General features: G+C 45.2%; 1 protein-coding gene across 3 annotated transcripts in view; it reads right to left on the reverse strand.

The window, feature by feature from the left end:
* Positions 1 to 13,750, reverse strand: part of CTDSPL2 (CTD small phosphatase like 2) — a 408,424-nt gene that overhangs the window by 184,289 nt on the left and 210,385 nt on the right. For all 3 annotated transcript variants that reach the window (XM_069222959.1, XM_069222958.1, XM_069222960.1), the window contains one exon: positions 8,124 to 8,203. In XM_069222959.1, the coding sequence (XP_069079060.1) occupies positions 8,124 to 8,203 (80 nt within the window). The remainder of the gene's footprint in view (positions 1 to 8,123; positions 8,204 to 13,750) is intronic.

Genomic DNA, 13,750 nt, shown 5'->3' on the forward strand with positions numbered 1-13,750 from the left:
TTAGTGAATGTATGAGGCGTAGACCAGGTGGCTGCCTTACAAATTTCAGTCATAAGAAAAGCCATTGTGGCACCTTTTTTCCTAGTGGAATGTGCTCTTGACGTAATAGGTAATTCTCTTTTTGCTTTAATATAGCAAGTTTTAATACATTTAACGATCCACCTGGCGATGCCTTGTTTGGATAAAGGATTACCTGCATGAGGTTTTTGGAAGGCTACAAACAATTGTTTTGTTTTACGAAATTGTTTTGTTCTGTCAATGTAATACATTAGTGCTCTTTTTATGTCAAATGTATGTAGGGCTCTTTCAGCTACTGAGTCTGGTTCCGGAAAGAAGACTGGGAGTTCCACAGTTTGGTTTAGGTGGAATGGTGATATGACCTTAGGTAAGAATTTCGGATTTGTACGGAGAACCACTTTATGTTTATGTATTTGTATAAAGGGTTCTTGAATAGTAAATGCTTGTATCTCACTTACTCTTCTAAGTGATGTGATAGCTATTAGAAAGGCTACTTTCCAAGTCAGATATTGCATTTCACAAGAATGCACCGGTACGAATGGTGGCCCATGAGTCGTGTTAATACAATATTAAGGTTCCACAAAGGTACTGGTGGTGGCCTTGGGGGTATGATTATTTTTAGTCCCTCCATAAATGCTTTAATGACTGGGATTCTAAAAAGCGATGTGGTATGTGTAATCTGCAGATAGGCAGATATTACAGTGAGATGTATTTTAATGGAAGAGAATGCTAGATTAGACTTTTGTAAGTGTAATAAGTAGCTTACAATGTCGTTTGTGGAGGCATGTAGTGGTTGAATCTGATTAGTGTGGCTGTAGCAAACAAATCTTTTCCATTTGTTTGCGTAACAATGTCTTGTTGTAGGTTTTCTCGCTTGTTTAATGACCTCCATACACTCTTGTGTAAGATTTAAATGTCCGAATTCTAAAACTTCAGGAGCCAGATTGCTAGATTGAGCGATGCTGGATTCGGGTGTCTGATCTGTTGTGTGTGTTGTGTTAACAGATATGGTATGTTTGGTAATTTGATGTGGGGTACTACTAATAGGTCCAGCAGTGTTGTGTACCACGGTTGGCGAGCCCAGGTTGGCGGTATGAGTATTAGTTTGAGTTTGTTTTGACTTAGTTTGTTGACCAGATAAGGAATGAGTGGGAGAGGGGGAAAAGCGTAAGCAAATATCCCTGACCAACTGATCCATAGTGCATTGCCCTTGGATTGAGGGTGTGGGTACCTGGACGCGAAGTTTTTGCATTTTAAATTTATAGGGTTCCACCACTGAAGCGAGAAGTGTTTTTGGCAGTCTATCAACACTAGATCTTGAAGTTGACCCTGTGCTTGTGTCCATTGTTTTGCTAGGCACTGTTGTAAGGGCCGCATGTGTAATCTTGCATTTGGGACAATGGCTATGCATGAAGACATCATGCCAAGAAGTTTCATTACAAACCTTACTGGGTAGTGTTGGTTTGACTGTATGCTTGATGTTACATTTTGGAACGCCTGGACCCTTTGTGGACTTGGAGTGGCAATTGCCCTTTGTGTGTTGCTCCCAAGTATTGTTGTATTTGGGATGGATGCAGATGTGATTTCTGGTAATTTATAGAGAACCCTAGTTTGTGTAGAGTTTCTATGACGTATTGCGTGTGAGGACACTGTTGAGTGTTGGTTTTTATTAGCCAGTCGTCTAAATATGGGAATACGTGCATATGCTGTCTCCTTATGTGAGCAGCTACTACTGCTAGGCATTTTGTGAATAACCTTGGGGCTGTTATCCCGAACGGTAGCACTTTGAATTGATAGTGTACGCCGTGCATGTAAGGAAATGCCTCCTTGGCATGGTTACCCCCTGACTTTTTGCCTTTGCTGATGCCAAGTTATGATTTGAAAGTGTGCTCAGGCCTGCTAACCAGGCCCCAGCACCAGTGTTCTTTCCCTAAAACTGTACCTTTCTCTCCATAATTGGCACACCCTGGCATCCAGGTAAGTCCCTTGTAACTGGTACCCCTGGTACCAAGGGCCCTGATGCCAGGGAAGGTCTCTAAGGGCTGCAGCATGTCTTATGCCACCCTGGGGACCACTCACTCAGCACAGACACACTGCTTGCCAGTTAGTGTGTGCTGGTGGGGAGTAAATGACTAAGTAGACATGGCACTCCCCTCAGGGTGCCATGCCAACCTCACACTGCCCATGGCATAGATAAGTCACCCCTCTAGCAGGCCTTACAGCCCTAAGGCAGGGTGCACTATACCAAAGGTGAGGGCATAGGTGCATGAGCACTATGCCCCTACAGTGTCTAAGCAAAACCTTAGACATTGTAAGTGCAGGGTAGCCATAAGAGTATATGGTCTGGGAGTCTGTCATAAACAAACTCCACAGGACCATAATGGCTACACTGAAAACTGGGAAGTTTGGTATCAAACTTCTCAGCACAATAAATGCACACGGATGCCAGTGTACATTTTATTGTGAAATACATCCCAGAGGGCTTCTTAGAGATGCCCCTTGAAAACATACCCGACTTCCAGGGTGGGCTGACGAGTTTTGCCAGCCTGCCACACACCAGACATGTTGCTGGCCACATGGGGAGAGTGCCTTTGTCACTCTGTGGCCAGGAACAAAGCCTGTACTGGGTGGAGGTGCTGCTCACCTCCCCCTGCAGGAACTGTAACACCTGGCGGTGAGCCTCAAAGGCTCACCCCCTTTGTTACAGCGCCACAGGGCATCCCAGCTAGTGGAGATGCCCGCACCCTCCGGCCACGGCACCACTTTTGGCGGCAAGGCCGGAGGAGATAATGAGAAAAACAAGGAGGAGTCACTGGCCAGTCAGGACAACCCCTAAGGTGTCCTGAGCTGAGGTGACTGACCTTTAGAAATCCTCCATCTTACAGATGGAGGATTCCCCCAATAGGATTAGGGATGAGCCCCCCCTCCCCTCAGGGAGGAGGCACAAAGAGTGTAGCCACCCTCAGGGCTAGTAGCCATTGGCTACTAACCCCCCAGACCTAAACACACCCCTAAATTGAGTATTTAGGGGCCCACGGAACCTAGGAAGATAGATTCCTGCAACCTGAAGACGAAGAAGGACTGCTGACCTGAAGCCCTGCAGAGAAGACGGAGACACCAACTGCTTTGGCCCCAGCCCTACCGGCCTGTCTCCCCACTTCAAGAAAAACTGCAACAGCGACGCGTCCCCCAGGGTCCAGCGACCTCTGAAGCCTCAGAGGACTACCCTGCATCTAAAAGGACCAAGAACTCCCGAGGACAGCGGCCCTGTTCCAAAGAAACTGCAGCTTTGCAACAAAGAAGCAACTTTTAAAGACCACACGTTTCCCGCCAGAAGCGTGAGGCTTTCCACTCTGCACCAGACGCCCCCAGCTTGACCTGCAGAGAAACACTACAGGGAGGACTCCCCGGCGACTGCGAGCCTGTGAGTAGCCAAAGTTGACCCCCTGAGTCCCCTCAGCGACGCCTGCAGAGGGAATCCAGAGGCTCCCCCTGACGAGACTGCCTGCTTCAAAGAACCCGACGCCTGGTAAAGACACTGCACCCGCAGCCCCCAGGACCTGAAGGATCCGACCTCCAGTGCAGAAGTGACCCCCAGGTGGCTCTTCCCTTGCCCAGGTGGTGGCTACCCCGAGGAGCACCCCCCCCCTCCCTTGCCTGCTTTGCTGAAGAGACCCCTGGGTCTCCCATTGAAACCTATTGCGAATCCGACGTCTGTTTGCACACTGCACCCGGCCGCCCCCGTGCCGCTGAGGGTGTACTTTCTGTGCTGACTTGTGCTATTTCTTACTTTTTTCTGTGAGAAGGATGGACGGGTATGTGGAAATACGCATCCTTGAGATCCAATGTTGTCATGTATTCCTCCTTTTTTAGTAAGGGAACCACGTCTTGAAGTGTTACCATGTGGAAGTGGTCTGATTTAATGAAGAGATTCAGTGTTCTGAGATCTAAGATAGGTCTTAACGTTTTGTCCTTTTTTGGAATTGGGAAATATAGTGAGTAGACGCCTCTTCCTTTCTGATGATTGGGTACGAGCTCTACGGCTTGTTTTTGTAGTAGTGCTTGGACCTCTATTTGTAATAGGGCTAAGTGTTGTTTGGGCAGATTGTGTGTTCTTGGTGGCACATCTGGCGGGAATTTTGTGAATTCTATGCAATAACCATGTTGAATAATTGATAGGACCCATGCGTCTGTGGTAATGTGTCCAGTTTTGATAATATGCGGTTAACCTCCCCCCCACTGGTGACAAGTGTTGGGGTTTTGTGACATTGAAGTCACTGTTTAGTTGCTTGGAACTTTCCCCTTCCTCTTGGAAATTGTCCTCTATAGGAACCACGAAACCCTCCCCTTTGATATTGTGTCTGATAGGTGGGTCTGGTTTGAGAGGTGGAAGGCTCTGATGTTTGTTGCCGAAAACCTCCTCTGAATTGTGGTTTCCTAAAGGTGCCTCTGACTTGTGGGGAATAGAGCGCGCCCATGGCTTTGGCCGTGTCTTTTTTTTTTTTTTTTTTTTTTTTTAACTTCTCAATTACTGTGTCAACTTCCAGCCCAAACAACTGTTCCTGATTACATGGCATGTTCAACACCGCTTGTTGGATCTCTGGCTTGAATCCAGAACTTCTTAACCACGCATGCCTGCAAATGGTTACGGCCGTGTTGACCGTTCGTGCTGCCGTGTCTGCCGAGTCTAGTGCGGACCTTATCTGGTTGTTAGATATGGTCTGTCCTTCCACAACCTGTTGAGCACGTTTCTGGTGTTCCTTGAGCAAGTGCTGTATGATGTGTTGTATCTCATCCTAGTGTGCCCTGTCGTAGCGAGCAAGTATGGCTTGCGAATTTAAAAACCACTATCGATTGGCTGCTTGTGCTGCCACTCGTTTGCCCGCTGCGTCAAACTTTCTGCTTTGTTTGTCAGGCGGTGGAGCGTCTGACGATTGAGAGTTTGCTCTCTTTCTCGCAGCTCCTACAACCACTGAGTCCGGTGTAAGGTGTTGTGTTATGAACACAGGATCTGTTGGGGGAGGTTTGTACTTCTTCTCAACCCTGGGCGTGATAGCCCTTCCCTTAACCGGCTCCTGGAAGGCCTGTTTTGCATGTTTGAGCATGCCCAGGAGCATTGGCAGACTGATAGGAAGCGTGGGTGGATGCCAAGGTGTTAAACAGGAAATCATCCTCCACTGGCTCTGTGTGCATTGCTACGTTGTGGAACGTAGCTGCCCTGGATAGTACCTGCGTATATGCAGTACTGTCTTCTGGAGGGGAGTGCTTTGTTGGATAAGAATCCAGACTGTTATCCGATACTGGTGCATCATATAAAGTCCCATGCATCAGCATCATCCTGTGTCATCCCAGTATGTGTGGGTGACTGCATTGGAGGTATTCCCACTGGCAACAGTTGTGGTGAGTGCAGTGGGGACGGTTGTGGTGATACCCTTGGTGGTGGGGATTTGTCTCTAACCACCTTTGCCTTAGGCTGCATTTCTGCCTGCTGAAATGCAAGTTTCCTTTTAGATTTGATTGGAGGTAAAGTTTGTATTTTTCCAGTCTCTTTCTGGATATGTAGCCTCCTTTGTGTATGGTCCGGTTCTTCCATACTTAATTCCTGCTCAAATCTATGTCTTTCCTTCATTTGGCTGGCAAGTCCTTGCTCTTCTGTATAAGAGCTTCTTTTATTCTCCGAAGCTGCTTTACTCGGTACCGAGGTTTCAGATATAGTCTTTCGGCTCCGAAGATATTTTTCTCACTTTGGGTGAGTCAAACTCTCGGTGTCGAGATCGTTTGGTGCTGGAATCTCGACCGGAGTCGGAAGTCTTCGGCAAATCCCTGGCCTTTTTCGGTGCCGATGTTTGGTCGCCATCTTTTCGATGGGTTAAGCCATGGCCTGTTGGCGGTGGCGTCCCCATGGCCTTAAATGTCTTTGTGTGAGTTTTGGACGGGGCAGGTTTACTCACTGTTTGCTGCACCGTCGAGGTTCGGTCACTTTCGGATTCATCCGAGTCAGTCCCCTGGATGGAAATGCTTTCCTCCTCTCAGACATTGAGTTGCTCTTTCGGTGTCAACACCATTTGCAGTCTTCTTGCTCATCGATCTCTTAGGGTCTTTTTTCGATCGAAACGCTCGAAAAGCCTCGCAAGTATCCTCCCTGTGTTCAGGTGATAAACACAGATTACAGACCCGGTGCTGGTCTGTATGAGGATACTTCGAATGACACTTAGGACAGAAGCGGAAGGGGGTCCGGTCCATTAGTCTGGAACGACGGGTGTGGTCGGGCCGACCAGGCCACGGTGAAGAAAGGAAGCCCCGAAGGGCCACCGGAGCGCTCTTGATGTCGGTGCCGATACACTAACCCGGTACCGAACGATAACAATACCGTTGAATTATCGATAATTTAGCTAATTTTCCCGATTCGAAATACGGAGCGAAGAGGAACATGTCCGAACCCGATGGCGGAAAGAAAACAATCTAAGATGGAGTTGACGCCCATGCGCAATGGAGCCGAAAGGAAGGAGTCACTCGGTCTCGTGACTCGAAAAAACTTCTTCGAAGAAAAACAACTTGTAACACTCCGAGCCCAACACTAGATGGCAGGATAATGCACAGCATGTGTATCTGCAGCTACACATGCCACTGAACGAACATATATATATATATATATACACACACAGACACCCATATATATCTGCAGATCCCCCAACAAAGTTTTACAAACCCACAAGACAAAACAAGATCAAAAGGCTGGATTCCAAAGCTGGATCTATTGCTCTTGCCAATACTGGTTTGATATGAACTACCTTCAACTCTAGGCAAATGGGATGGGCAAATGTGTCAGATTATCAAAACCTAGGAATAGAATGTACCAGCAGTGGGATTCAGCCATAGTCCTACCTCCCAGATCAAGAGCCAAGTAATGCTAACAGCAGCAACCAGCAAGAGAGAAATGATTGCGAGAAATGGTCTGTAAAGAGAAACCAAGAGATGAAAATAAAAAGCTTTGCAGTTTGCCTTGAAAGACTAGAGGCTGTGTTAATGTTATCCTGGGCTGAAAAGCACAGGAGCCTAAACAAGACACATTAATATGTTGTGGCAAGCTCTGCTATATGCAAAGGAATCTGCTTTTCCATCAAATAAAGGGGAGAAAATCTCATGGATAGAAAGAAAAATGTTCTCACTTAAAAGTAATATTGAAATCAAAGCATACACTATTACTTGTGTGAGCACACTAAGTTAACACCCTTTCAGTGAGAACATAAAGAAAGCACCTCTAGCTGAAGTGCTTGGCTAACGAAGACCACTGCCACTCCATTAGCACTACTAGAAAGCAAATGAATGAGGGAAACAAGATGACCTTCAACTGAATAATGCAGATTTGCTTCAGATAGAAAAGAAAAGTAATTTGTGACAAACTTTTTTTTTTAACCGGCCCAAAAAATCATTAGCAAGGTAGACCACAAAAACAGTCTCATTAAAAAGGAAATTGAAAACATTCGAGAAACTGGCCACTGCCTAAGTGATGGAGCAGTCAGAAGTTTCAGGCTGTAAATGCTCCCACCAACAATACAAGCATGAAATACAGCAAGCCCACCTGTATTTCAATGAAGTCAAGATACTCATCACTGAGAAACATCCCTGGGCAACATGACAGTGACAAGATGAAAGCATGTAAGCATAACTGGCGGTCTCCTAGCTCCCTCAAAGGGCTTTTAAAATATAAAATAAGCAGTTTATTAAAGGGAGAAAAACTGTATCCATCGCACTCGCTCAATCTTCAACAAACAAAAGTCATCAGAGTACATTTCCTCACAATCACAATATGAGATCTTTTTAAATAGCAAATGATGTGAGCCACTTTATGCAGTGATAGGACGTCCAGTACTATGCAATTACTTGCACACCAACTCACAAAAGGAAAACAATTAAAATAGTTATCAAACTTCAATACAGCAAAACCAAGGGGAAGAGCCCTGCACAAGACAGAGCCCCCTGCCCCCATGGCAGGCACTTAGATGCAAACTATCCATTACCCTAATGCTGTACATTAACTTACAACATAGATTTTACTTCAAACATGACTGCATGCTCACTGGAGTTTTCTGTAGAATAATTACCTGACAAGACGTTTTTTAGGGTCCAGTATATTCAATAACTTGTCTGCATAGACCTTCTTTGAAGCAGTAAATAAAATGATCTGTACATAGAAAAAAATATAATCAGCAAGAATTATAAGGTGACACTTACTGATTAACCTCTAGAGGCCCCTCTGCACCAATAATTAGTAAATCAGAAACACCCTGAGTTCCCCCCCTTACCCCCCTCCCCCAACCAACCTCTCAGTGTATCCCATGACAACAGGCACACAGCGTCGGATGCCTAGGACCTTTAAATGGTTTAGGGTAAAAGGATTTCACAACCATAGAACGGCAAGCACTTGGAGAGTTGCAATTAATAATAAAGTTAAATGTGGAATTCACGTGGCAAAGAATCACATATACACATCTGTTGTCATTGAATAACACAAACTGTGTTTCGAAAAATAGTTACATGCAGTTTAAATCTTTGTGGAGTAAATATTCAGCTAGAGAAGGAAAAGTTGCTTACCTGTAATCCTACTTCTTTTCCAGAGGAATCCTCATCAATGTCATAAGCACTGAATATTCTCACCTACATGTGGGGTCCCCGGAATACTATATATATATATATATATATACATGGAAAATGTCACTTACCCAGTGTACATCTGTTCGTGGCATGAGACGCTGCAGATTCACATGCTGTGCATTATCCTGCCATCTAGTGTTGGGCTCGGAGTGTTAAAAGTTGTTTTTCTTCAAATAAGTCTTTGAGTCACAATACCGAGGGACTCCTCCCTTTCGGCTCCATTGCGCATGGGCGTCGACTCCATCTTAGATTGTTTTCCCCGCAGAGGGTGAGGTAGGAGTTGTGTATATAGTAAAAGTGCCCATGCAATGGAGTATGTATGTACATAATGTGTATAAGAATAGTATATATTTAGAAATGTACAAGTTTCATCAACTTAAACGGCTACAGGCTCCCGGGGAGGTGGGAGGGCGCATGTGAATCTGCAGCGTCTCATGCCATGAACAGATGTACACTGGGTAAATGACATTTTCCGTTCAATGGCATGTGTAGCTGCAGATACACATGCTGTGGACAGACTAGTAAGCAGTTATCTCCCCAAAAGCGGTGGCTTAGCCTGTAGGAGTTGAAGTTGTCTGGAATAATGTTCTTAATACAGCCTACCCTACTGTGGCTTGTTGTGTTAACACATCTACACAGTAATGTTTTGTGAATGTATGAGGCGTAGACCATGTGGCTGCCTTACAGATTTCTGACATAGGTATAGTTCCTAAAATGGCCATTGTGGCGCCTTTCTTCCTAGTGGAGTGCGCCTTTGGTGTAATAGGCAGATCTTTTTGTTTTGATATAGCAGGTCTGAATACATTTCACTATCCATCTGGCAATGCCTTGTTTGGATATTGGATTTCCTGCATGAGGTTTTTGGAAGGCTACAAACAATTGTTTTGTCTTGCAAAAGAAAATTAGTTACTTACCTGTAACTGCAGTTCTCCAGTATTGGTATCTTTCATAGATTCACATGCTTGAATCATCCCCGTCGTCGAGGTGGGAGCCTCACGGTAAGTTTAAATAGATAAAGCAGTAAGTCAGTAAAAGTAAAACTAGTAGGCCCCAGTAGGCCTCATAAGGTATTTTACAGTCTATCCACTTTGTTTTGTGAAAAGACTCAAACTTCAGTCTCAACCAATCAGGACTCAGCCCCTCCCAAACAGTCCCAACAGAGGCTGAATTCCCTCAGATGTTCTAGTTGGAGTGTGAAGTTTAATATCTGTATAATAGGGGAGCCTCTGAGGGGAGGAGGGTGGGTCGCATGTGAATCTATGAAAGATACCAATACTGGAGAACTGCAGTTACAGGTAAGTAACTAATTTTCTTCTCCAGTATTGGATCTTTCATAGATTCACATGCTTGAATCAGAATAACGAGCAGTAATGCTTTCTTAATTAGTGAATTACATTGACTGTAATTCTATTTGTAATTTTACAAATGATGTGAATCCCATCAGTTCAGCTTTAAAAACCACATACCTATTAATATATGTACATCAATATCATTCGAATAGAAGAGCAATAACAGGTGTGTGGCAAAAAAAACCTGTACTCTTTTCATGATGATGAAGAGTACGACAAGCTAAGACATAATAAAGTGAACAATCTGAAGCAGAAATGTAGAGTAAAACACACTGTAGCTATTAAGAAGACTAAGAACCAATAATGAACATACCTTGAGTGTGGTGATGGGATGTGTTAGAGGCTCACCTTATCGAAATAAATGCCTCAGCACTGCCTGCCCCACTGCTGTATCGACGTTGTTCGTTTCTTCGAGACAGTAATGCCTCGTAAATGTGTGTTGGCTGGACCATGTTGCTGCTCTACAGATGCTATGTAGTGGTACCCCTGCAAATAATGCAGCAGAAGTGGCTACCGATCTTGTAGAGTGGGCTCTCACCTTGGTGTGGAGCGGTTTTCCTGCTTTTGAATGGCAGAATTGAATTGCCAGACCAATCCATCTTGCTATAGTCTGTTTGGACACCGCGTGTCCCTCTCTTGTTCCTCCGAAAGCTACAAACAATTGATCCGACTGGCGGAGAGCTTGAGTTTTCTGTAGATAAAACTTTAAACATCTTTTAATATCAAGGGAATGTAAGGTTTTTTCCGCTACTGTTTGCGGATTTGGAAAAAAGGTTTTTAAGATAACTGGTTCATTTAGGTGAAACGTTGAAGGAACTTTCGGGATGTATTTTGGATTTGTGCGCAAGATGACACCTGAGTTTGTGAATTGGAGAAAAGGCTGTTTGATAGTGAAAGCCTGAATGTCACTGACTCTCTTTGCTGAAGTAAGAGCTAGCAGTAACGCTGTTTTCCATGAAATGAATTTTTGGTCAGCTTTGTGGATCGGTTCAAAGGGGGCTTTCATAAGCTGCATCAATACCACATTCAATGACCATAATGGTGGAGGCTTTCTAACTGGCGGGAAAACCCGAAAAAGGCCCTTCATAAATTGTTTGACGATTCTAGTGGAACACAAAGAAACTCTGTCTGGAGATCTGCGGTATCTGGAGATTGCTGCCAGATGTACCCGAATAGAAGAATATGCAAGCCCTGATTTTGCAAGGAGCAGGAGATATGGAAGTATCTGTTCCGGAGTAGAGGAGAAAGGATGTATATCCTGTGTTGCACACCATATACAAAAACGTTTCCATTTAAGTTGATAGGTTTTGTTGGTAGTGTCCGCTCTAGCTTTCGCCAATATGTCTCTACACTCTGGGGAAATGTTGAGATTCAAGTATTCATTGTATTCAGGAGCCAAGCTGACAAATGAAGAGATGACTGATGTGGGTGTCTGACTTGTCCCTGGTGCATCGTTAAGAGAGTCGGGCTCTGTCTGAGTCGTAGATGTGGTCGTTCGGAGAGCATGAGGAGCTCCGTATACCAGACTTGTCTGGGCCATTTGGGAGCTATGAGCAGAAGGCGACACCCCTCCGCCTTCAGTTTGTTGATGACTCTCGGAATGAGCGGGATCGGAGGAAAAGCGTAGGCATAAACTCCGGACCATCTCATCGAAAACGCATTCCCCCACAAATCTTTTTGGGGAAGCCAACTTGCGTAGAACTGGCATTTCTTGTTCTCGAGAGTGGCAAATAGATCTAAGTTCGGTTTGCCCCATAATAGAAAAAGGCTGTTGAGAGTTTTCTGGTCTAGTTCCCACTCGTGATAAGGAATCACCGTCCTGCTCAGGGTGTCTTCTAGAATATTGGTTTGTCCTGGCACATGCTCCGCCTTGAGTGAAATATTGTGCTTTATGGCCCATGTCCAAATTTGTTGGGTTAGCTGCGAAAGTTGTAGGGATCTTGTGCCTCCTTGCTTGTTTAGATAAAACATGCTGGTTGTATTGTCTGTCCTGATTAAGACGCTTGAACTCTGTATCTTTGGTAAGAAAGCTTTCAGAGCTAAGTGTATTGCCTTGAGTTCCAGATAATTGATGTGAAGCTGACGTTCTTTCTGATTCCAGATTCCGCTGATTTGCAGGTCTTGGCAATGTGCCCCCCATCCTGCAAGAGAGGCATCCGTTGTTACTATGTAACTTGGTGTTTGGAGAAGAAAAGACAGTCCGTTTGACAAATTGGTTAGATTCGCCCACCACCTCATGATGTTCTTCATTGGAGGCGTTATGCAAATCTTGTCTTCGAAGGAACCGTTGACCTGGGTCCATTGAATGTCTAATTGTTCTTGTAGGGGTCGCATATGGAGCCTGCAATCTGGGACTAGCGGAATGCATGAAGATATCATTCCGAGCAATGATTTGTAGATGCGGACTGAAACGAACCTTCTTCTGGAGAGCCTTTGTGCCAAGGAGGTTAACTTTTGTTTCCGCTCGTGAGATGGGTAGGCTTTGTTGCGGACTGTGTCCAGAATTGCCCCCAAGAAATTCAATTCCTGTTTGGGGTAGAGTTGAGATTTCTGATAATTGACTACGAACCCTAGGTTGTGTAGCAATCGAAGGCAATGGAAAATATGATTTTTCACTTGCGATTTTGAGGGTGCCTTTATAAGCCAGTCGTCCAGGTAAGGGAAGACCTGGATACCTGACTGGCGGAGATGTGCTGCTACCGGAGCTAACATTTTTGTGAAGATTCTGGGGGCTGATTTGAGGCCGAATGGCAGAACTCGGAATTGAAGGTGCATACTTCCCACTCTGAACCTTAGGAATTTGCGATGGTTGCGATATATAGGGATATGAAAATAGGCATCCTGGAGGTCTAGGGATGCCATGCGATCTCTGGGATTTAACAGACGCAGGATATCCTGTAGAGTTACCATCCTGAACGATTGCTTCTTCAGAAACTTGTTCAGGCCTCTCAAGTCCAGAATGGGGCGCCAGTCTCCTGAGGGTTTCTGTACAAGGAAAAAACGGGAGTAGAATCCTCTGTTCTTTTGAAATAAAGGGACTGGTTCCACTGCTCTTTTTATCAACATTATTCTTACTTCCCTGAGGAGTTGGTTCAACCTCTGAGGCGGTGCGCCCGATGGAACAGTTGGTGGTTTTTGAGTGAATTCCAGAGTATGACCTCTGGCCACTACATCGAGTACCCATCTGTCCGATGTTATCGCCTTCCAGTTGGGGAAATAGGAAGTGATGCGACCTCTGACCCTCAATGTTGGTTGGTGGGGAAGCGTTGAGATAATCAGCGGGTCATTGTTTCCTGCCTGTATCTCTTCCTCGGGCAGCTCCTCGTCCTCTAGCTGGGTGTTTGTAAGCTGCGGCCGGAGGCAATCGATAATGCTGCTGTTGCTGATGGTATTGCTGTCGTGATCCTGTGGAGGAAGATGGATATTGTGACCTGTATTGCTGGTATCCACCTCGAAAGGAGTAATTACCTCTACCCCTTGCTCCACGAAAAGGTTGTTTTTTTATATTGCAGGGTACCTAGGGATTTTGCCGTATCGGTATCCGTCTTGATAGCCTGCAACATGTCGTCCACGTGTTTGCCAAACAAACTCTCTCCATCGAAAGGCATGTCAAGAACACGAGTCTGGACTTCTGGTCTGAAAGAAGTCACCTTTAGCCATCCTTGTCTGCCCAGGCCTGCTGCACCAGCTAACTGTCTAAAGCCAGTGAGAGAAATGTCTATTGCGCT

Source organism: Pleurodeles waltl, chromosome 3_1 (assembly GCF_031143425.1).
Source record: "Pleurodeles waltl isolate 20211129_DDA chromosome 3_1, aPleWal1.hap1.20221129, whole genome shotgun sequence".
Lineage (NCBI taxonomy): Eukaryota > Metazoa > Chordata > Amphibia > Caudata > Salamandridae > Pleurodeles > Pleurodeles waltl.